The sequence below is a fragment of the Oncorhynchus nerka genome, linkage group LG10 (assembly GCF_034236695.1).
Source record: "Oncorhynchus nerka isolate Pitt River linkage group LG10, Oner_Uvic_2.0, whole genome shotgun sequence".
Taxonomy (NCBI): domain Eukaryota; kingdom Metazoa; phylum Chordata; class Actinopteri; order Salmoniformes; family Salmonidae; genus Oncorhynchus; species Oncorhynchus nerka.
The window spans coordinates 63,219,999-63,244,428 of NC_088405.1; the positions used below are offsets into that span (position 1 = coordinate 63,219,999).

At 41.4% G+C, this 24,430-nt stretch overlaps 2 protein-coding genes across 4 annotated transcripts; both read left to right on the forward strand.

Annotated features, from left to right (window-relative positions):
- Positions 1-2,707: 2,707 nt before the first annotated feature.
- Positions 2,708-7,415, forward strand: epd (ependymin). Its single transcript, XM_029670876.2, has 6 exons — positions 2,708-5,348; positions 5,552-5,583; positions 5,848-5,988; positions 6,167-6,353; positions 6,501-6,585; positions 6,920-7,415. Exons 1-6 carry the CDS (start codon positions 5,261-5,263, stop codon positions 7,050-7,052), a joined length of 666 nt encoding a protein of 221 aa, XP_029526736.1. The 5' UTR covers positions 2,708-5,260; the 3' UTR covers positions 7,053-7,415.
- Positions 7,416-11,030: 3,615 nt separating this feature from the next.
- On the forward strand, positions 11,031-24,430 carry panx1b (pannexin 1b). 3 transcript variants are annotated; one of them, XR_003864530.2, is made up of 7 exons: positions 11,031-11,484; positions 15,848-15,987; positions 17,160-17,362; positions 20,727-21,222; positions 21,488-21,662; positions 21,760-21,872; positions 22,126-22,210. XR_003864530.2 is itself a non-coding variant. In XM_029670878.2 (6 exons), exons 1-6 carry the CDS (start codon positions 11,304-11,306, stop codon positions 21,804-21,806), a joined length of 1,242 nt encoding a protein of 413 aa, XP_029526738.1. In that variant the 5' UTR covers positions 11,031-11,303; the 3' UTR covers positions 21,807-22,216. The 3 variants fall into 3 exon arrangements, 2 of the variants coding, with proteins under 2 accessions (XP_029526738.1, XP_029526737.1); XM_029670878.2 differs by having other exon boundaries at positions 21,760-22,216; XM_029670877.2 differs by lacking the exon at positions 21,760-21,872 and having other exon boundaries at positions 11,033-11,484; positions 22,126-24,430.

Sequence of the window (24,430 nt, forward strand, 5' to 3'; positions counted from 1 at the left end):
CTTAATGTATATGGATGCTATAGAAGAAGATTATGAAACAACATTATTATCTCAATTACAGTATTTTGTTCCAGAAATAGAGAACTAACCACTGCCTAAAATAGTCCCGGAAATGAAAATCCCTTTGCGCAATCTTTTTGGTTGTTTCTTTTCTCTACTCTCATCGACGACACTTTGTGTTGTTGTGGGGTGCTCTATGGGGAAGCACCCCAGTGTCTCAACTGTAAAATCAAAACGACACTATCCTTGTGACATTGTTAAATGAGTGGGTGGGTTGTACAAGCTGAGATACTACACACTTTCTATATTAATTTGTATTTCTTCAGGTTCTCTCTCTTTTTTTTAAGTGATTATATTCAATAACACTTTAATGTATACTGCACAACCCACCTAGGCGGATGTACAGTATGAAAAGCATTTCCCATACATGCAAAGCAGAAAAACTCTAAATGCAATTATTATTAATTATGAGACTGACAGCACAGTTAATCACATGGTACACCTGGCAAGTAACAGCAGTGTACTCTAGCCTACTGCACAAGACATATCGAAGTCTGCCTGGCATAGTCAAATCAATGTGTAGAAAGCAGAATTTTTATGATTTCTAAACATTGATTTGCACAAATTGAATCATTGGATTCATAAATTGAACTTGCATATCATGATTTGAATGAATATTGCATTTAGTTTGACATTTATATTTAATATTGAAATTAAATATGTATATATTCAGTTTCAATATGGAAGACATTGTATTCATTGTCTGTGTATCAAGTTTACAATGTATCATTTGAAGTTTACAAAAGTTTCATATATTCAACTCCTCAGATGCATTAAGATTATGTTTTCAAATTCAGTTCTCGAAATTCAGATTGGAAACCAGAGACAACATCCTGGTACTTTGCCAGCCAGGAATGGTAGAAGAGAACAGATTAAAATCAACCCCTCTCGAAATGAGTGGTTTCTAGAGGTTAGTGCCATCTTGAGATTGCATTGCGTCACCTCTGTGTGTTATACACAGTCTGACTGAGTAATAGTTGTCTCTCTTCTCTCTCGATAGAGAGAGAGAGAGAATTAACAGGAAAGACTGCAAAGCAATGGTCTTTCAGAAAAAGTCCAGATCTCATCCAACCCTGAAACACCACCAACTAAGCTTACCTTGGTCTGACTAGAAGATCATCTGGCCAGTTTGACATGGCCATAAAGTCTCTAACAGATAAAGCACTCCCAGCATATTTTGCAATTAGAAAGACTCTATATAAATTTAACCCACCAATTAGAATTTGGGTTAAATGATTTGATGTATTATTTGTCATAACTCCAATCCTTCTATATGGCAGAGAAAAGTGGGCCCCCCTTTACAATTTAAAATATACCTCATGGGATAAATGCCCCACCAAAGTTTTACACCTGGAATTTTGTCAAAACATTCTAGGTGTGCCCAGAAATGCCCCAAACCTAGCCTGTAGGGCAGATCTTGGGAGATTCCCCCTGTCATTCCAAATTGAGAAAAGAGACACACATTTCTGGACTCACCTAACACACTGTGATCCAGAATATTAGAATTACAAGGCTTATTTCTGCAAACACCGTAACCAGAGAGTGACCCTTCAGACTAGCAAAAGCACCAACTAAATTCAACCATTCAACCACAAATAACAACATTAGATCGAATAGAAATCTCAATTTAATCACAAACTTCAATGTTACCAAATTCTAAATAGAGATATCAGATTTTCACAAGACTTTGTCAAGATCAAAGAATTCAAAGGAAGACATTAGCAATGTACAGACTCAGTGACCATAGCCTGAACATAGAGACAAGATGCTAATATCACCAACAACAACAAACTACCTGTTGAGGAGAAAATCTGCATTTTGTTAGGAGAAAATGTAGATCTTGCAGCAGATTATGTCCTGGCCTGTCATAATATATGAGATTTACTTTCTCAATTGTTGTTGCTGTTGTTTTCTTCTTGTGTATATTTGTCCATGTATAGTTGCTTTGGCAACAGTGACAACGAGAGAGAGAGAGAGAGAGAGAGAGAGAATTACAATGAGTGGATTCGGCTATTTCAGTGACTTTCAATGTGGCATCCTATGACCTTTCCAACAAGTCAGTTCAGCAAATTTCTGCCCTGCTAGAGCTGCCCCGGCAACTGTAAGTGCTGCTATTGTGAAGTGGAAATGTCTAGGAGCAGCAATGGCTCAGCCGCAAAGTAATAGGTCACACAAGCTCACAGAACGGGACCGCCGAGTGCTGAAGCACATAGCACGTTAAAATGGTCTGTTCTTGGTTGCAACACTGTTCGTAGCTTCATGAAATGCCAAGCGTCAACTGGTGTGGTGTAAAGCTCGCTGCTATTGGACTCCGGAGCCATGTAGTGTATATTCAGAGCATTTGGATAATGACTTTTCACTCGTTTTAATTTGTCAAATTGTGAATGACTGAACAGTTATTTTTTGGGGGCGGGTTTAGAGAGAGGAGGGGGGGCAGAGGGCAAGTGATGATGAGAGAAAGAGCTTAGTAATTTTCTTGATTGCGGAAGCATGCCGTTTCATCACAGTTGTGCAGAGAGTGGCAGGTGGTTACTGGATGGCATATTCACCATTATTTCACCATGACAGAAATAGCAGAGAGAGGAGTTTCGGGGGGGGGGGGGGGGGGCAGCCCTGGGAATGTCTCAGAGAACTACATCGTCACTATTTTTACCATAATTACCACCACCATCATGACTATCCATCCCACTTTCTGTTATTTAGAGCCATTGTAGAAATGAAATGGCACTCTGCCATTACCCTAAGGCCCATGGTCATAAATCACCATAATCAAATGAGAGATATACATTTACTATTGAGATTTTGGAATAGGAAAATAAACAGAAGCTGCTTAATCGACTTAGGGTTCAGTCAAAATCAGCCAAGTAGTTTTGTACACAGCCTTGGCACTATCTGAGTGTGTATCTGTGTAGTTACTGTTCATGGCCAACTGGCTCATGCACATAGGTCAGGTTCAGACCTGGAGAGAGGAAGTGGGCAGTGAACTACAGGTCAGTGGTCTGGACAACAGTCCTGATGGACAGATACAGTGCCTACTTCCTCTTTTTGTGAGCAGAGAACTCTAACAGGGATGTGGTCGTGGGATTATGTTGGTATGTTTGCGTGTGTTGTGGGGGAGAAGCTCTATATGCATCACATACTGTACATACTACCCCTTTCAAATCATGACTCTCTAGAAGGGCTTCCCTCACTCTCGTGACTCCCCCCTCTGCTCTCACAGTTAGGAGGAACACTGACAGATTCCACCTCTCTTGGTCACTTTTTAGTTTCAATACCTTTTTAAAAATGTTCCTTCAAAATTTTAGCAATCAAGAGAGCACTCACGATACCCTGGAACACTGAAACTTTTGCTCTGCTCTGCTCTATTGCAGTACTTGACCACAGCAATCCATTTCTTTAAAGCTCTGAAAAAGAGCGCCACCATGTGGTGGTCTCCGGAAGAGGTGCCGGTTTAGATCCCGTGACTGTCACGGTTTACGTGTATAGATCTACAGGTGTTCGTGGGTGGAGTCTGTTTTTAAGGGCTGCGGACTCTTTTCGTTGCATTCCACCCAGAGAGGGCTTGGGGAGACTACCAAGCAAGCAGGGCTGAGGCATTCTTTTTGACTGTAGTTAGCGAGGACATTTGAACTTTAGGCTGAGGTCAGGGTTTGGAAGCCTACCTCAGCTACAAGAAGTCCCAAAGTTAATCTCTAAAGGCTAGAGAGAGAGTTTGAGAGAGGGTTCTGAGAAGTACTCATGGCCAATTGTAAGGGTTTTCTACAATCTCAATCTCCCACTGTACATTGATACTCTGCCATATTATTTGGAATAGAGAAGCCCTAAAGACCATAACAAGCATAAACTGTCAACATTTATTTGGATACCAATTTTGATCCCTCTCTGGGGGCTTTGTAACAGTGAGAAATATATTGGGAAAACGTTTAGTACAAATCATTGTGGATTGATTGGTGGAGTTTCTGTCAGTTGACCCGAGCCTAGATGCACTAAGATAAACTCTTCTTGTCCGAGAGAGAACTTATTATTTGGACATGATCCGTTCTCTCTATATGCCAGGGGCGACTGAATTTTTGATTGGCAGTACTGTCTGATATTTATCCTGTATAAACGTTGTACATGTACACATACTACTAACTATAACAGTATTTGGATTCCATCTATTACAATGTATCCTGAATTGAATCCAGAGTCATGTCAGATCATTGATTACAGACACTGTGTTATCTGAGCTGTGGAGCAGTGAAATGTGCTGTACGTAAAAATTCAATCTCACCATTTTACCCACTTTTTCAACAAATCCTTTTAAGTTGAAGATTTAGTCGAACGTAACCCCTTCAGCAATGTGACCATAATCATCCTCTCAAAGGAAAAACAAATATCTTGTCTTATATTGTTTAATATTGTTTGCCGAAGGGAAACAGAGGGCCGACCTCATTTGTGTTTGGAATGGACGCCCCCTAAAGTTCTTCAGAGGGCAGCTGGATCTTTCACAGCCATAGAGACAGAAACTGCACAGTAAGCACTATTAATATAAGGGCATGAAGAGGTTGTTATCAATAAACATCACATTGGTACGGTTTTAGAAGAACAAAGGGCATGTATTTTACACAGTTACACAGTTCTATTTTGAAAAGTGCACTATATTTTATGATACCACACAATGTATTGTTGAAAGGACATCAAAATACATTTAAGAGCGAGCAGTAAGCATTATTATAAATTGGTCTTTGTTGAACATGGCTTTCATTATGAGTTGAATATTGGCTCATGGCTTACAAACTAACTGGGTTGACTGTACCCAATCATAGCATAGGTTCTATTGCACAAGATGCTGACAGGACAGTGGATACACAAGGACAGAACAGGAGACACAATGAAAAAGCAGACCATTGCTCCACAGTGACTCCATGTGGCTTGTCCTTAAGTCCTTGTTTATGCAGATGTTGTTTGTCAGGGTCCAGGTGGAAGGGTCAGCCAGTTTAAACCACCCCCGTCTCTTTCCACAACATCCTTCCATTGAGACAGACACTATGGGGGTTGGACCCATGGAGGTGTTCTGTTTAATCCTGTGGTTGGACCCGATAAAAAGGACCAGTGTGTCCATCCATCCTGTCACAGTACCTGGAACCACTTGGAGACGTGATCATCCTTTCTGAGTTGTGCAGTTTGAGTGTTAACCTCAGTCTCCCTCCACGAGAAGATGCAGGCCTTTGCCGTCGCTGCCCTCTCCATCTGGCTGTGTCTGGGTGCCACCACCCTGGCAGAGTCCCACGGCCCACAGCACTGCAGTAAGGATCATCTGCTTTATATCTTGTTGAGGCTCATGTTTGCTGTGCACTGTGTGGAAAACTGCTGTTACTTGTATGACTATTTTGGTAATATTGTCAAGGTTTATCAAATCAACAGTCTCTTCTAACTTAAAGTATACCTATATGTCTACACATGATCTCTGAGTTTGAAAATCTGTCTAACTGCCGACTTTGTCTTTTAGCATCACCTAATATGACTGGGGTCCTGACTGTGGTGAGTAGCCCTCTTGTCCTTTAACCATTATCAATAATGCTAGGACACTGTGTGGCTATATTGCATTATTTCTAAACTAAACCAGACTCTCAGTTCAGGCAACCCTGTTTTTATCCACTGATGTTTTCTCCTAAAAACAACTATATTGGCACAGTTGGCCAACTATATTGGCACAGTTGGCTTAGTTTTTGCAGGTACAGAATTGGGTCATATTAATCTCTCTATATATCGTTATCTCTCTATATATTGTTATCTCTTAAACAGATGGCCCTTACAGGAGGTGAAATCAAGGCAACTGGACATTACAGCTATGACTCGACGGACAAGAAGATACGTTTCACTGAAAGTGAGATGCACCTCAACAAGACTGAACATCTGGAGGACTACCTGATGCTATTTGAAGAGGTAACACTGACAACTGACAGAAACATATAAGGCAAGATTCCAACCCAATTGTAATTCAGAATAGCTGCTTTATAACATCACATGGTCTACATAACAGTTGCATAACCCACTTGTTACTATGGTTATGACACAGCATCATCATAACCGATGCTTCCTCCTTCTCATCCGTCTCTCTCAGGGGGTCTTCTATGACATTGACATGAAGAACCAGTCCTGTAAGAAGATGTCTCTGCACTCTCATGCTCACGCTCTGGAACTCCCCGCTGGTGCAGCCCATCAGGTTGAGCTGTTTTTGGGGAGTGACACTGTTCAGGAGGAGAACATCAAAGTGAACATATGGACGGGATCCGTGCCAGAGACTAAGGGTGAGTATGATACACATTAGGAGTCAACCTGTCAATGTGATTTTTATTAATGAAGTATAATGTTGGATGGCAATGGTGTAAACATGGGTTTATATAGTGAAGCTATTAGGATGTATCAAAGCATCTGTCTGTCTGCCTGATCTCCAGGCCAGTATTTTTTGTCTACTACTGTGGGAGAATGTCTACCACTCAGCACTTTCTACTCAACTGATTCCATGACACTCCTCTTCAGGTGAGTAGCATACTTTTAATTTGTTTAATGCAGCTGTAGGGTCACTGAAACCTTCTTGTGCAATGGATAATAGCTGCTACTATCTGCCTATACTTTGGTATATCATAGTACTAGATGCATTTGAGAAATGTTTGAGATTTAGTTCTGTATGATCTCCCACGGGAGAAACCAACGTCTTGACGTAGACCTAGAGAAAATGTCCTATTGGGCCGAAGATGACACTGATTTTGAAATTGCAGGCAGGGCTACTATATCACGAGAAAATGAGCCTGACTCATGTCCGCTACACTTGCATGCCCAAAAAGTTCATGCTATTTTTCTCTTCTTCTCACAGCATTTCCGAAGTGGTCACTGAGGTGAAAGCCCCTGAAGTATTCAATCTGCCGTCTTTCTGTGAGGGTGTGGAGCTGGAGGAGGCTCCTGAGGGCCAGAAGAATGACTTCTTTAGTCTGTTCAACAGTGTCTAAGACAGTGGCACCAGGACCTCCAGCCCCAACCAACCAAGAGTGTGGCCAGCTAATCCTCCTAGTTGTTTCTCTCCCTCTCATAACTACATTTGAGTGTTTCATTGCAAATTCTTCTCTTCTGTTAGACCAGATATATATCATAATATACTTTCTTTGATTATTCCTCTTTGAAGACATTGCATAAAGATTAATCAGATGAAAAAAGGAAAGTTAATGTTAAGTTGTCATGTTAATGTAATCTCTACGTTTGAACGGGATATAACGTTTGTAATTGACACTATTAATCTGTCACTTAAAGTTGCTAATGCGTAGGAGGTCTGCATAGGCAAATGCGATAATAAAAACTCAACATCTTTTCGAGTCTCCAAATGTATTTGTTTTATTTAAAGGGGCGGCAGGTAGCCTAGTGGTTAGAGCGTTGGACTAGTAACTGAAAGGTTGCCAGATTGAATCCTCGAGCTGACAAGGTAAAAATCTGTTGTTCTGGCCCTGAACAAGGCAATTAATCCACTGTTCCTAGGTCATTGTAAATTAGAATTTGTTCTTAACTGACTTGCCTAGTTAAATAAAGGTCAAATATATATATATATATTTTTTACCAAAGTCTTCCTCAAAGACAAGAAAAGGCCATTTCCTAAAGAAAATGTGTGCTTGATATTTTATTGAGGTTTGAGAGAATTTGAAGTGAGGATAGTTTCAAAGTTTCAAAGGTTTGCAGCTTAAATGACCAAGGAGCTGGACCATTTTGGATAGCTACCACTCTACTCTTATGGTTCTCATTCAAACTCATGTTCATTTATGCAAATGTTTATAGTTCATAAAGTATGAATAGTATCAAAAATCTTTGGCAAGCAATCTATGTTGAGTCGGTCTGTATGTAGGTTTGGTGTTATTAGCTTAAACGGTTGAAGAGCAGTGCTAAATCTAAAATGTATAATTCTAGCCAATAGAGCTTTTATGCCAATTTTAAATGGTTATAGTTTAAAAAGTATAAATAGTATCAAAAGGCCTTTGACAAACAATATAAGTTGGGTCAGTCTGAACATGTCAATGTTGGTTTGTTGTTGATAGCTTAAATGGTGTGAGGAGATGCATGCCCAAAGTTTCTCCAAGTAAGTCTATGGCACTTTCATTGCAATTGAAATACAATGGGAGCTCATTTAAATATTGTTGTAGTACAAAAAATGTAAATGCTATCAAAGATATTTTCTCAAGAAGTCTAAGCGAGGGCTGTCTGCACATTTAAAAGTTGGTTTTGTGTTTACAGTTTAAATCATTTGTACTAGAGTGGGCAGAATAATAATATGAGTATGTAAGAATTCTACAGTGGTCTTGCCTTCAGCAAGCACATTAAATAACTCAAGCTCTCTCTCTGAAACTCTTTTGTCTGTCAGTATTTTGGGGGGTAAGTTTACACAAATGTATTTCACATTTACACACAAGGTCACTCATGGCCTGCAGTAATGGGATTTGAAAGAACTTTCAAACTATTTCTGGTTCATAGAGAAGGATGGATACTGGAAAAAGTGATGCAGTCACAAAACCCAAAACAAGCACGGAGACAGTAAACCTTATCTGGGGTGAGTTTCTGAGGGAGCCCAGCTACTGCCCGTGGTGCTGCACATGCCGTGCTGGGTCTAGGATATTCCAACACACTGGGGCCCTTCAAACATTCTGAAACGTGTACCTGCCCATCAACACCATCACACGAGTCGCTGCATGGCAACAGTTGCAGCAGTGGGAAAAACACTATTCTGTGTATCAAATAAAACTGTCAATGCAACGCTAAGAATTGACCTACCTAATTTATTTCTGAAGAAAGATAACACTCAGTCAGTGCATGGCCTTGAGAGCATATAAGGCAGTGGCCCTAGGCGAGACACTAGCAGTCTGTCACTGCTATTCCATTGTTAAAAGATTGCCTATAGGCCCCTCAAATTCAACTCTGGACATTGAAGCCAGTGCCACTGCTTTTTTTCATTGATCCCCTCTAAATCAGTGACTGCTTTAGACCTGGGACACCAGGTGTATGCAATTAATTATCAGTGACTGCTTTAGACCTGGGACACCAGGTGTGTGCAATTAATTATCAGTGGAACAGAAAACCAGCAGGCTCCAGACCTCGTAGGTTAGAATTGATTACCCCTGCTATAGGCAGTGCATGTTGAGACGGGTCACTTGTCGATGGCTCCTTTGCCGGTAGCCCATCCGTGCAAGTCTAGACCATGGCTGTGTTCGAATACCCATTCTAACATACTGTATACTACATACTTAATGAGTATATACTACATACTATTAGTTCATTTTAGTGTACTGTAAACGAACGGTATCCTTTCAGTTGAGCATACTAGTGCTATGCCTGTTGGTATGCCTGTCTACTGGAAGTTGATGCTGTTGCTATGCTACCTCTTGCTAGATCGTTAGCATAAATAAAATGTCAAAAATAGATTGTTAGCATAACAAATTACTAGCTAGACATTGTATGACTTCAGGTGTGTTCGTAAATTTAATCTGGAGTGCCAGAGTACGCTCATATGTTCAGAGCGGTGTCATATTGTCCATTCTAAATTCTGAGGGTTGCCCACACTGGCTGATCCGAGCATTCTGACCATCACAATGGTAGTCAAGCACACAAGCTTATTGGCTATCTACTTCAGACACAGATGAGAGAACATCTCACTCTTGACCATTATATTCACACGAGCAGAGCTGGTTAGGCTGTTTTCATGTTATCCAGAGGGTTGGTGACTGTAAATGTGCTGCTGGTAACAATTTAATTATGTTTTTTTTTGCCGACATTTACTGACACCGGCCATATGCCTAGTTCATTTAAAATATATATATATTCAATGGGTGTTGATCGTTCATAAATGCATCCGTTATTCTGCGCTGTGTGGCACACAGTATGCTCTGAAATCGGAGTAGATAGCCAGTGCGAATTTATGTCCATTGAGAACGCACCACTATACCACTTAACTAAGAATGACGTGAATAATCAAGTCAATAAACGTTGGGTAGTTAGATAGATAGCATATTGTTAATATACTGGCAAATTCGATTTATTAGTAGCCAACTAACATACTACTGCTGTAATTATATGCTATCCGGTTCTTACGGATAGCGCGTAGGCAACACATTGTCAGCCAACACAAGGTGTAGCATAACTTATTAAAAAAGTTATTCATTTCTTACGTAGCTCAACATTTTCTTAACCTGTGTCATAATTAGTTAATGCAATGAACATGCATCCGCTGTAGTCGGATTTCGCTGCATATTTCCGCCATTCTCTTCAAATCTGAAAGCGTTGTGAAGCCACGCCCATTTAGGAAGAATTGCATTATGGGCCAAAAAAGCACGGAAATAGTGTCCACTGCTTGTATTTTTTTATTTTTTATTAAAATTTTTGAACTTTTTATTTTATTAACAACAACTCAATACAGAAAGTACATGAGGGAACACAAGTATATATATATATATTATATACAATGGACAATCGAGCTAGGGGGTACAATATCACATTACAATTTCACAAGGACTTTAAGGGACATACATACACTTATAATTCTAACAGCTTTTTTTTTGTTAGTAGAGTATTTAATTGTCTTAAAATACAGTTCAATTTCTTTTTGTAGGGTAAGAAAATGTTTTTTTTGTTTGTAAATTTACATTTGTGTATATGAAATTTAGCCAAAAGAATAATGAAATGAATTACATTAAAATGGTTCAGCTTAATTCTATCGTATGTTTAAAAAAAATCCAAGCAGTACATCTCTCCACAATAGTGTAAAATCTTCATAAATGTGTTCAATTATAAATCTACTGATGTCTTGTCACAGTTTTCTTACATGAATGCAATGCCCAAAAAGATGCAACACTATTTCTGGGTGGTCATTACAAAAGGAGCACTGCTTGTATACTTCGTATTTTCGCGAATGTAGTACGACATCCGGGAACTTTTGGTATACTAACTCTATCCATACTATGGCCAATAAGCATACTACATACTCAATTTACGTCACAAATAATACGATTAGTATGCGTATTCGAACACAGTTAATGAGTCTGGCGTTATTGCATGCACATTCGGCTAAGTAACATGTTTGTTAACTTAATTTGTCGAGATCTATATAGAAAATAATGTGACTAAAAACTTGGACAACGCGCGGCTTGTTTTTTAGATAATAGATCAATTGTATTAACTGGATAACTATTCATTTTTTATTTGTTATACTGACTATTTCACATTGAACAATGGCAATTGCACACGTTGCAACAGAATACGTTTTCTCCGACTTTTTATTGAAGGATCCAACAGAGTCGAAGTACAAAGGGGTGCGTCTGGAGCTTGCGGTAGACAAAATAGTCACTTTCATCGCGGTTGGTCTCCCTTTGTTACTCATCTCCCTCGCGTTTGCCCAAGAGGTGTCAGTAGGTGAGTTGAATAACTGATAGACTATCATAACTAAAACTAAACTAACATGTTCAAATATATCGAATAAAAGTATCGGGGTCAAACAGAAACTGATAAAATAGTATTCTCTCTAGCCAATTGAATTGAGCACTAACAGCAGAGCAGATTATCGGTTTCTCTCGACACACAAACTCTGGCTTTCTGTTTTTGGTTTGAGCAGACCTCTGCAGTCAAACACTGAAAAAAAACCTACTTCAATTGTTTTAGTTCGTCTAAAACGAATGCATTTTTTTGATTCTCATTAGATAAACTCGTAAACATGTTTAAATCCCTGGGTCGTTCTTTGTCTGCTCCATAGACCCCATATCTGCAATTCATACCGCCGTCTGTCAACGGGAAACAGGCTAATTGCATTGCATTTGTTTCGCCCCGGAATATCCTGCCATGTATTGCAGAATTCTTAATTTATTAGAAAAGCTGAGTTGCTTGTCTCTCAATATGCAGTTGTAGTAACATTGTAGCCTTCTTGTATTGTTTTGAGTTCGAGATTAGGCCCACAGCGCCGCCTGCCCCGTGAAGAAACCGTTACATTGTAGATCTTTGAAAATGACTCCACAACAGGGTTGCCAGGTCAAGTTACATTTATAGCTCATTGACCACTGAAAACCTGAAATGCCCGAAAACTAGACCCATTTTTTTCACAGCAAGGGGGTTATTTATACAATAAATCCCTTTTCCATAACGTTATTGAGCCAATTAAGAAGGAATATGATAGTAACTTGGGTTTCCTCAAAAGTAATAATTTTTGCAAGCTATGACGTGACATAATAAATACATTTGAATATGTGGCAAGAGAAAAGATCATCAATTTAACAGCCTTGCTTAAGCAATATACAGCCAATATACCATGGCTAAGGGCTGTTCTTAAGCATGACACAACACCATATTTTTTATTTTTACCTTCCTTTAACTAGGCAAGTCAGTTAAGAACAAATTCTTATTTACAATAACAGCCTAGAATCAGTGGGTTCAGGGGCAGGACGACAGATTTTTACAGTGTCAGCTCATGGATTCGATCTAGCAACCTTTCGGTTACAGGCCCAATGCTCTAACCACTAGGCTACCTGCCGCCGCACGCATACTGGCCATATACCCAAACCCCAAGTGTGCCTTATTGATATTATAAACTGGGTAGCAACGTAATTAGAACAGTAAAAAGTAATGTTTTGTTATACTTGTGGTATATGGTCTGATATACCACGGCTTTTATCCAATCAAAATTCAGGGCTTGAACCAGGTTTATAATTGTAAATAAATCCCCATTGCACATGTGCATAACTATAGATAAATCCAACAGGAGAGTATGAGTGATGAAAGTTGGACAGAAGATCTCAATCTCTGAGTATAAAAACACTAATGCTATTATTATGTGCCAGATGTTGAGACTACAAACCATTATAAATGGCCCATTTGCGAGATTGACTTGTCATTTCAATAGGCATAGGCTACAGACTCAAATCTGGTTTATGATTGTCATTCAATTTTGCCATGGTTTGCTTGCATAAAGGCAGGTATCCTATAGGCCTACATCTAATTTCAGATAGTTTACATTAGCCTAGGTAAGATGCCAGATGTAAACGGAACATTTAGCAGCTTGCTTAGTTCAAATTAACAGACTAAATCATTCAACATGAATAGCGAGGTGATTTCGAGGTAAGTGTTTCCCAATAGCCTGCTGGAATAGGCTACTGAGGATGGGGTCATCATTTCAATCACTGAATTAAATATGAATAATATGTATATGAACTGAATATGTTTGTCAACAACAGCCAGTGTTTATTCTTTTTTTAATGTGTTTTACCTGTAGCCTAATCTGACCACTGTTACATCAATCTAATCCATTCTAACATCTGATTGGCAATTGCAATAGAGTTTTGATCATTTCCAATTTAATTAACTAAACATGTCCATTAATAATTGCATAAAAACACAAGTCTACAACAACAATAAACTGTAGTTTATAGGCTATTTATTCAATTGGTTTGTCAGGTAGGTTACACAAGTGGCACACCATTCAGTCACTCAGCAACAGCCTGCCGCACTGCCAGACAGTCAGCACCAGGTCACAGTGAAATGTTTTTAAGAGAAATGCCATGACGGCCACGGTGCAACTTAAAAGTAGACCAAAAACGTGCAACCCGCGACCAATACATTTTCACCTGAGACATCGTTTTCAAAGTTAGCCCAATTTGTACAAAAACAACGAACATGGCAACAATGCTCCACAATCTCACATAATCCACACCCCTCGGCTGTTATATTTTATCTTTAAAAGGTATACATATGGAATAGTGACTGAATAGAGGTAGCATTGGTAATGAAACAGGTTTGTGGCAGAAAGATAATTTGATTCATAAAATCACGTGGTAAAATAATTTCAAATGTATTTATAAAGCCCTTCTTACATCAGCTGATATCTCAAAGTGATGTACAGAAACCCAGTCTAAAACCCCAAACAGCAAGCAATGCAGGTGTAGAAGCACGGTGGCTAGGAAAAACTCCATAGAAAGGCCAGAACCTAGGAAGAAACCTAGAGAGGAACCAGGCTATGAGGGGTGGCCAGTCCTCTTCTGGCTGTGCCGGGTGGAGATTATAACAGAACATGGCCAAGATGTTCAAATGTTCATAGATGACCAGTAGGGTCAAATAATAATAATCACAGTGGTTGTCAAGGGTGCAACAGGTCAGCACCTCAGGAGTAAATGGCAGTTGGCTTTTCATAGCCAATCATTCAGAGTATCTCTACCGCTCCTGCTGTCTCTGGAGAGTTGAAAACAGCAGGTCTGGGACAGGTAGCACGTCCGGTGAACAGATCAGGGTTCCATAGTCGCAGGCAGAACAGTTGAAACTGGAGCAGCAGCACGGCCAGGTGGACTGGGGACAGCAAGGAGTCATCAGGCCAGCTAGTCCTGAGGCATGGTCCTAGGGCTCAGCTCCTCTCAGAGAGATAAATAAAGAATTAGAGAGAGCATACTTAAATTCACACAGGACACCGGATAATACAGGAGAAGTACTCCAGATATAACAGACTGATCCTAGCCCCCCGACACGTAAACTACTGCAGTATAAATACTGGAGGCTGAGACAGGAGGGGTTGGGAGACACTGTGGCCCCATCCAACGATACCCCCGGACCGGGCCAAACAGGCAGGTTTTAACCCCACCCACTTTGCCAAAGCACAGCCCCCACACCAATAGAGGGATATCTTCAACCACCAATTTACCATCCTGAGACAAGGCCGAGTATAGCCCACAAAGATCTCCGCCACAGAGATAAGTTTAGCCTAATGCTGAGTCATAATTCTCACATGGCAGTGTGGGTATAGCCATGTATAAAACATTAGGACCACCTGCTCTTTCCATGACAGACTGACCAGGTGAAAGCTATGATCCCTTATTGATGTCACCTGTTAAAGCCACTTCAGTCAGTGTAGATGAAGGGAGGAGATGGGTTAAAGAAGGCTTTTTAAGCCTTAAGACAATTAACAATCGGATTGTGTGTGTGCCATTCAGAGGGTGAATGGGCAAGACAAAATATTTAAGTGCCTTTGAACTAGGTATGGTAGGAGGTGCCAGGCACACCAGTTTGAGTGTCAAGAACTGAAGCCTTGGTGGGTTTTTCACGCTCAAGTTTCCTGTGTGTATCAAGAATGGTCCACCACCCAAAGGACATCCAGCCAACTTGACACAGCTGTTGGAAGCATTGGAGTCAACGTGGGCCAGCGTCCCTGTGGAACACTTTCTACACCTTGTAGGTGTTTCTAGTGTTTTGTACACTCAGTTTATATGTTCAGTTTAATTCTGTGGGATCAGCACTGTAAAGAGTCCCTGCTTTTTAATCTATTCCCCTGCAGACTATGTTACATGACAGTTTGGGCAGAGGTCAATGGAACTTGGGTGGCAGTGACTGACTGTGCTTTCCATAGGCCATCCAGGCAATATGTTTCACCAAATTGATTTGTGTTGTGGATGTGGAGTTCAAACATGTGTAATAACATAGATAATAGCCTATTATTACTAACAATAATTTTTAAAATTTCAGTTGTTATATAAAGTTTACACATCAAGCAAATAACAGTGAAATCACAAATATACCAATTTTTTATGCCATACACTATGGGACAACCACATCAATAACTGGAGGGGACAGTTACTCACAAACTCAATGTCCACTGGAAACTGGGAGTACATAACAGCTGGAGCCCACACTGGTCCTATTTCCTGTCTTCACTCAAAATAAGATCATTAGTCTGTGTACACTTACTAGTCTTTCCACTCTGGACTGACCCATTCTGACCCTGTCCAATCCCTTTGGCTGAATGCAGGTACCCAGATCAGCTGTTTTGCCCCTACCAACTTCTCATGGCGACAGGCAGCCTATGTTGACTCCTTCTGTTGGGCGGCGGTGCAGGAGCAGCAACTCAGCGTTGATGGCGTCGAGGGTGCCCCCCTGTGGCTGCACAAGGTACAAGCCCTCAGTTAGCCAAGAGGGCAGCTCCAGTCAGTGGCCAAGAGGGCAGCTCCAGTCAGTGGCCAAGAGGGCAGCTCCAGTCAGTGGCCAAGAGGGCAGCTCCAGTCAGTGGCCAAGAGGGCAGCTCCAGTCAGTGGCCAAGAGGGCAGCTCCAGTCAGTGGCCAAGAGGGCAGCTCCAGTCAGTGGCCAAGAGGGCAGCTCCAGTCAGTGGCCAAGAGGGCAGCTCCAGTCAGTGGCCAAGAGGGCAGCTCCAGTCAGTGGCCAAGAGGGCAGCTCCAGTCAGTGGCCAAGAGGGCAGCTCCAGTCAGTGGCCAAGAGGGCAGCTCCAGTCAGTGGCCAAGAGGGCAGCTCCAGTCAGTGGCCAAGAGGGCAGCTCCAGTCAGTGGCCAAGAGGGCAGCTCCAGTCAGTGGCCAAGAGGGCAGCTCCAGTCAGTGGCCAAGAGGGCAGCTCCAGTCAGTGGCCAAGAGGGCAGCTCCAGTCAGTGGCCAAGAGGGCAGCTCCAGTCAGTGGCCAAGAGGGCAGCTCCAGTCAGTGGCCAAGAGGGCAGCTCCAGTCAGTGTGAGAGATTGATCTGTTAATGTGGCTCAAACAGTTATGGCTGCGTGGGGAGTTGGGGAATAACACTCCTCATTGGCAATCACGGCGCAGCATCACATTTGGCATATTTATGATTGAGATCCCCTTTCGGAGCTCTCAGGAGTAAGCTATACTTTAAATCAGACCAGACTGTCAGAGTAGTCAACCTCTTCAACTACATGAAATCCCTTTACAATTATAATTATGCAGCCTCTTCTCAGACGACTGGGAGAGATACTATTTCTTGACGAGGTGGATGATATCGACATAGGTCCAGGTGTATTAGCATAGCCGCGGGAAGTAGGGGTGCTTATAAATCTAAATAAAAAAATCCCCCCGTCGACAAAATGAAAGCACCCCCACCTCGAAACATCTTCCTGCGGACATGAAAATGAGTTTGGTTTACTTGGTCTGTCACAAGGAAGCTCCCAAATGCCCTGTGTCACCACAATGAACTTCTATGTGTCATACCAATGTGGGGCACACCAATGTTCTGCATCTTCCTGGTCCTTATTTCTCTGTCATGCAATTCTTTGCTTTTGTCTTCCCTCTCTCACCCTCTTTTATTCCTCTGACCTCCTCCTCCAGTTCTTCCCTTACATCCTTCTGTTGGTGGCAATCCTCATGTACATCCCTGCTCTGTTCTGGCGCTTCACTGCCGCCCCACACCTCTCCTCTGACCTCAACTTCATCATGGAGGAGCTGGACCGCTCCTATAACCGAGCCATCAGACTGGCCAAGAGCCTGGCCTCATCTATAGACACCAAAGATGTCTCTGACGACCCCCCCAGGTAAACACTACGAAGGGCCTTATTCACTTCCACTTTAGATGACTTGTCTTCTTTAGATTATTTATTTGTCTCTTCCACCTGAGCTCAAAGACTCCTAGTGTCCAAATTTACTAAGCGTTTGCATTAGACATCGACCGATTCAGATTATGGCAGATTACATTGCAATCCACGAGGAAACTGCGTGGCAGGCTGACCACCTGTTACGCAAGTACAGCAAGGAGCCACGGTAAGTTGCTAGTTAGCATTAAACTTATCTTATAAAAAACAATCCATCTTAACATAATCAAATCAAATTGATTTATATAGCCCTTCGTACATCAGCTGATATCTCAAAGTGCTGTACAGAAACCCAGCCTAAAACCCCAAACAGCAAGCAATGCAGGTGTAGAAGCACGGTGGCTAGGAAAAACTCCCTAGAAAGGCCAAAACCTAGGAAGAAACCTAGAGAGGAACCAGGCTATGTGGGGTGGCCAGTCCTCTTCTGGCTGTGCCGGGTGGAGATTATAACAGAACATGGCCAAGATGTTCGAATGTTCATAAATGACCAGCATGGTCGAATAATAATAAGGCAGAACAGTTGAAACTGGAGCAGCAGCATGGCCAGGTGGACTGGGGACAGCAAGGAGTCATCATGTCAGGTAGTCCTGGGGCATGGTCCTAGGGCTCAGGTCCTCCGAGAGAGCGAAAGAAAGAGAGAAGGAGAGAATTAGAGAACGCACACTTAGATTCACACAGGACACCGAATAGGACACGAGAAGTACTCCAGATATAACAAACTGACCCTAGCCCCCCGACACAAACTACTGCAGCATAACTACTGGAGGCTGAGACAGTTAGTTAACTAGTTAACTGCACATTATTGATGATATTACTAGTTTAACTAGTGTGTCTTGTTGCATATAATCAATGCAGTGCCTGTTAATTTATCATTGAATCACAGCCTACTTCCCCAAACGGGTGATGATTTAACAAAAGTGCATTCGCGAAAAAAGCACAATCGTTGCACCAATGTACCTAACCATAAACATCAATGCCATTCTTAAAATCAATACACAAGTGTATCTTTTTTTAAAGCTGAATATTTAGTTTAAATAAATTAATGTTAGCAGGTAATATTAACTAGGGAAAATGTGTCACTTCTGTTGGGTTCTGTGCAAGCTGAGTCAGGGTATGCAGCAGTTTGGGCCGCCTGGCTCGTTGCGAACTGTGTGAAGACCATTTCTTCCTAACAAAGACCGTAATTAATTTGCCAGAATTTGACATAATTATGACATAACGTTGAAGGTTGTGCAATGTAACAGCAATATTTAGACTTCGGGTTGCCACCCGTTTGATAAAATACGGAACGGTTCCGTATTTCACTGAAAGAATAAACTTTTTGTTTTCAAAATGATAGCTTCCAGATTTGATCATATTAATGACCTACAGCTTGTATTTCTGTGTGTTTATTATATTATAATTAAGTCTAGGATTTGATAGAGCAGTCTGACTGAGCGGTGGTAGGCAGCAGCAGGCTCGTAAGCATTCATTCAAATAGCACTTTCCTGCTTTTGCCAGCAGCTCTTCGCAATACTTGAAGCACGGCGCTGTTTATGACTTCATGCCTATCAACTCCCGAGATTAGGCTGGCAATACTATAGTGCCTATAAGAACATCCAATAGTCAAAGGTACTGTATATGAAATACAAATGGTATAGAGAGAAATAGTCCTATAATTCCTATAACTACAACCTAAAACTTCTTAACTGGGAATATTGAAGACTCATGTTAAAAGGAAACATCAGCTTTCATATGTTCTCATGTTATGCCATTTTTTACATGGCACATATTGCACTTTTACTTTCTTCTCCAACACTGTGTTTTTGTATTATTTAAACCAAATTGAACGTTGAATTTTTATTTGAGACTAAATTGATTTTATTTATGTATTATATTAAGTTAAAATAAAAGTGTTCATTCAGTATTGTTGTAATTGTCATTATTATATGTCGGGCGATTAATCGGTATCGGCTTTTTTTGGTCCTCCAATAATCAGTATCTGCTTTTTTTGGTCCTCCAATAATCGGTATTGGTATCGCCGTTGAAAAATCATAATCGGTCGACCTCTAGTTTGCATCAGGTGCAGAGTTTACCAGAAAAAATCATAGTGGAAAAAAAACAAAAAAGTAAATAAGGGTTAGACTATAAGATGTTTAGTAATAACGGCTGGTACAGAATGACAAATAATGGAATCTAGAGAGATAAAATGAATTTTAATTTGCTTAGTCTAGCCCACTAACTATGCAGTCAAACGGGTTGATCTAGTTAGAGCAGCAAAGAGAGGCCATGCTGTGTTTTTCTGCTGTTTCTACACGAAGCCATACTATTAATGAAACTAATGGGGGAGAAACCGCAGGTTCACCATCTATAGAGTGTAGTGCCATGAGAGGACAATGAGTTCATTTCAGTAACCAGGTTTCCATCCAACCTTTTTATGCGAGTACATGTCAGACACAAAATGTCATGACAGGCCTGATGGAAACAGGAAATTTGTCTGAAAAATTAACACATGTAGCCTAATAAACACATGTTGTGTGGTCCTCCCACTATGACTCGTCGGAAAAGCATGCAGTTTATTAGGCTACAGATTAAATTAATGATGAACTTCACAGGATGGTGAAAGGTGATGAGCTTGATGCTCCTTTCCAATAAATATCGAGGGTCTTATTCTGGTGACATGATCATCTATGCTTGACTGCCATTTGACAAATAAACAATCTCACTCTTTTGTCCATAATAATCTCATGTGGGCTATACCCATACTGTTTTTGCCCAGCTGTTGGCCAGAGTGCACGTGCCAATACCAGAGCGGGAACTCTCGCTATATAATCACACAGAAAACACTGGTACATGGGAATAGAAGATGAGATCAAATGCTCTATTTTCATTTAGAGGCAGAGGGAGAGTGAAACCTTATTAGCTAGAAGCACAGGTAGTGACGAACGGACTAATTAGTTTTTTTTATTTTATCATTTGACTTCGCACTGCTGTAGACTAAGCCTGGCTGGGGTCCGCAGTCAAATACAGTGTGTATCTGTCTAAACTGTGATTATAGGCAGAGCTGTTTATCAGATCAGTAATGGGCAGTGGCAGAATATGCAAATGTATTTTCTTCAATAAACAGTTCTTAAAAGTGCAATAGTGCATAGTGCAATGATTTTAAAATGATCCAGCACTCGCTTGAAGTTGACTCTTTCTTTATTTTTCTGTACACATACGTACAAACATGTTAAAATGAAGTTGATGTGTGTCTGCTTGGAGAATAAAAATATTCAAAATTCACACAACTGCATCAGCCCCACCTAATCTCCCTGTGTGATGGTAGTGCCCTGGACCTGACCGAAGGCTGCTTTAAATACCCTCTGGTGGAGCAGTATCTGAAGACCAAGCGTTTCTCCCGCTGGCTGGTGGTGAAGTACCTGGCGTGTCGGCTGTTAACCCTGCTCACCCTGCTGCTAGCCTGCCTCTACCTGGGCTACTACATTCGCCTAGCCTCCATCACCGATGAGTTTGCCTGTGACGTGCGGACAGGGGTGCTGAGGAACAACAGTGCGGTGAAGGTGCAGTGTAAGCTGGTGGCGGTGGGGGTGTTCAGGCTGCTAAGCTATATCAACCTGGGGGTGTACATCCTGCTGGCTCCCCTGCTGGTGTACGCTGCCCTGGGCCCGGCCAGACAGAGCTCCCGCTTCCTCCGGCCCTACGAGATGCTGCCGGCCTTCGGGGCTCTGGACCTGGACACACCCTTCTACAACGACCTCAGCGTGTACCTGCTCTTCCTGGAGGAGAACCTCAGTGAGCTGAAGTCCTATAAGTGTCTGCAGGTGGGTAACAACACTACTATACATGTTTAGTCATATGATAGGCCGGTGGTCTATCATGACCATATGTTGCCCATTTTAGGTTTTTAAGTAATAACTTACAAGCGTTGTGCTCCAACTAATTGAGTCATTGTAACCACAATGGACAACTTTGGGTAGTGTCCACTTGGGAAAATATGCTTGTAATTATGTTATCCCAGAGAGACATTATGTCTGGTATTACATTGAGGTATCGGCATGTCTATTTATGTGAAGTGTATTGCTACAGGTGCTGGAGCTGCTGAGGGAAGGAGGTGGTGAGGCCTTTGACACTATGTGTCTGCTGCAGACTCTGGGCCAGGTGAAGACCGATGTGGTGGATGGGAAAAGATCCACTTCACACAAGGACAGCAAAGACTGCACCAAGCCTGGAGAGGAGGACACAAGCTCTTCTGAGCTGAGAGGTGTGTGAGTGGGTGGGTGGGTAGACTAGGTTATTGGTTCACAAAATGATTGGTTTTATTATATATTCCCCTGCCTGTGTTTTATAACTTCATGCAGTTCACTCCACCCATCTGACGGTGCCGGAGAGACTATGGGGATCATAAACTGTCTCCCCAAACTCCCAGTGACCTCTACTACTAGGGGACAGGACAGGTCTTCTGCCTGCTCAGGTCAGAGCCTCTTCAGTCTCTCTCCAAGTGGACAAGAGTGCGTGGATAGAACCACATCCATCTCATATGTCCTCTGGAAATAAAGTTCCCAGTTGTGTGTAACTCTCTGAGGTTGCCTTGTTCTTCTGACTGGGAAAGGTGTCAGTGAGTCACAGACCAGCCCAACTGGATAGTCGCTCTCTTTCGGGTATGGTCATCTTCCTCACACCATAGGCCAGATTGAGTTCAGTCTGATCTTTTTGATTCCTTTCAGATGTTTCTACATTGTGGCTGGACGATGGGCTGAAGAAAGACAACAAGGACAAGACCTGCTCTGGTGGGAAAGATGTACGTCAGAGAGTGATCTGAAGTGTGAACTAGGGCCTTTATCTTTTCAGTCATTTAGCAGACGTTCTTCTCCAGAGTGACTTACAGAAGCAATTAGAGTTAAGTGCCTTGCGCAAGGGCATGTTAACAGATATTTCACATAGTCGGCTTGGAGATTGTAACCAGCGACCTTTCGGTTACTGGCCCTAACCACTAGGCTACATGCTGATCAATAGCTTGTTTATTTTTTTATTTTTTCAAGTGCTGTGTTGCTATGTTACCGTACCTACCTTAGTACAATAAAATTGTACCTTTTGTTCTTATCAGGATCGATCAAGCCCCTACTAATTTATTCTCTGGAATTTAAACAAAAGTTGTTTATAGAACTGTGGTCCACAGTTTCCCCATAGAGATGCTCTCTTTCTGTGTTTAACTGTCAGAGATACAAGGTGTTTGTCAGACTGCGTCATTATTTAATAAAAAAGCTGTGATTAGTTATCTAATATTGCTAGCGACATAAACAAAGCCTTGCCCTCATTTGAACCAGCATACTTCAGCCTCGGTACCTAAGTGGTAACGTATTTATATTGAACCTTTTGTTTTAGAAGGAATAGCAGATGATTGTATTCTTCGGGGATCTGAGTAACTCAATACGTCTCAGGGCTAGATTCAATCAGTTCTGCGCCAACCCACTTAACCGACAACTGCATAGCACTTTCATTGTTTTTAGGCGATGTCGTAGGTGTAACGGCATTGGAGTTGTCAAATCAGCAAGCGTCTCCCAGCATTCTACCTGTCGCGGACATTGCCATTGGATGCAATGAGTATTAATAATAATCCCATGCAGGCTTGTTACAAATCCGAACACCAGAATGTGTGTTATAATCTACACCTTGATTAGGCTGATATACACTAAGTTTACTAAACATTAGGAGAACCTGCTCTTTCCATGACAATAATTGACCAGGTAATTCCTGGTGAAAGCTTATGATCCCTTATTGATGTCGCCTGTTAAATCTACTTCAATCAGTGTAGATGAAGGGGAGGAGATGGGTTAAAGAAGGACTTTAAAGCCTTGAGACTTGGATTATGTATCTGTACCATTGAGGGTGAATGGGCAAGACAAAAGATTTAAGCTTTTTAAGATTTTTGAATGGGGTATGGTAGGTGCCAGGCGCACCAGTTTGTGTGTCAAGAACTGCAACGCTGCTGGGTTTTTCACACTCAACAAGAACAGTTCACCACCCAAAGGACATCCAGCCAACTTGAAACACCTGTGGGAAGCATTGGAATCAGCATGGGCCAGCATCCCTGTTGGACACTTTCAACACCTTGTGTGTTCAAGCCCCAAAGAATTCAGGCTGTTCTGAGGGCAAAGGGGGTGCAACTCAATATTAGGAAGGTGTTCCTAATGTTTTGTACACTGTGTAAATCCTAATTTAGTTTAATGATTTTCAATTTGAGTGTCATTAATTCTATATAGCCTACACTTTCTCCTTCTGAACTTCTAATGTAAGTGGGACTAGTGTGGCTTGGTGACAATGACTACACAAGCAGCCGCTCTGATTTGACAGCTCTAATGCAGTTCCACATCCAACACCGCAAAAAGACTAGCTATGTGGGTGTCAGCTATCGCCAGTTAACACGTGATCTGATTGAATCTAGGACTAAGTATCTACGGCTGCATTTTGATAGCCAGCCCAATTTGGATTTTTTTCCCCCACTAATTGGTCTTTTGAGCAATTGCATCGTCTCAAAAAAAAAAAAGATCTGATTAGTTTAAAGACCAGAATTGGGCTACCTGTGTAAACTCAGCCAATGTGCATTGAAGTATAAAGCATGTTTGTGTGTAAAGTGCATGTGGAATGGAAGAGACTGTAGAGAAAGTCACTATTGTTACTCTAATGGTGCAGTATTTAGGTTCATAATGTTATTTAGCAATACTTCAAAGCAATCCTTCAAAATGGGTATGAGATGTCGCTGTTAGTCTGTTTTTATACAGTTTCGCATTGATTGATGTTAGATATTAGTTGCTATTTATTTCAATTGCATGTTAATGTACATGGTCCTGTTGGTTGTTATTTTTGTGTCTTATATACCACAGACAAAATGATGCACTGACTGTCCCAACTTCTTTGTAAAGTAACATCACCACGCACTTTTGATTTCATAGGTAATGTACTGTATGACAAAGGATATTCAAGTGTTTAACGTGTTTTTGTTCTTTTAAATAAAAATAGAGGCTTATTGAA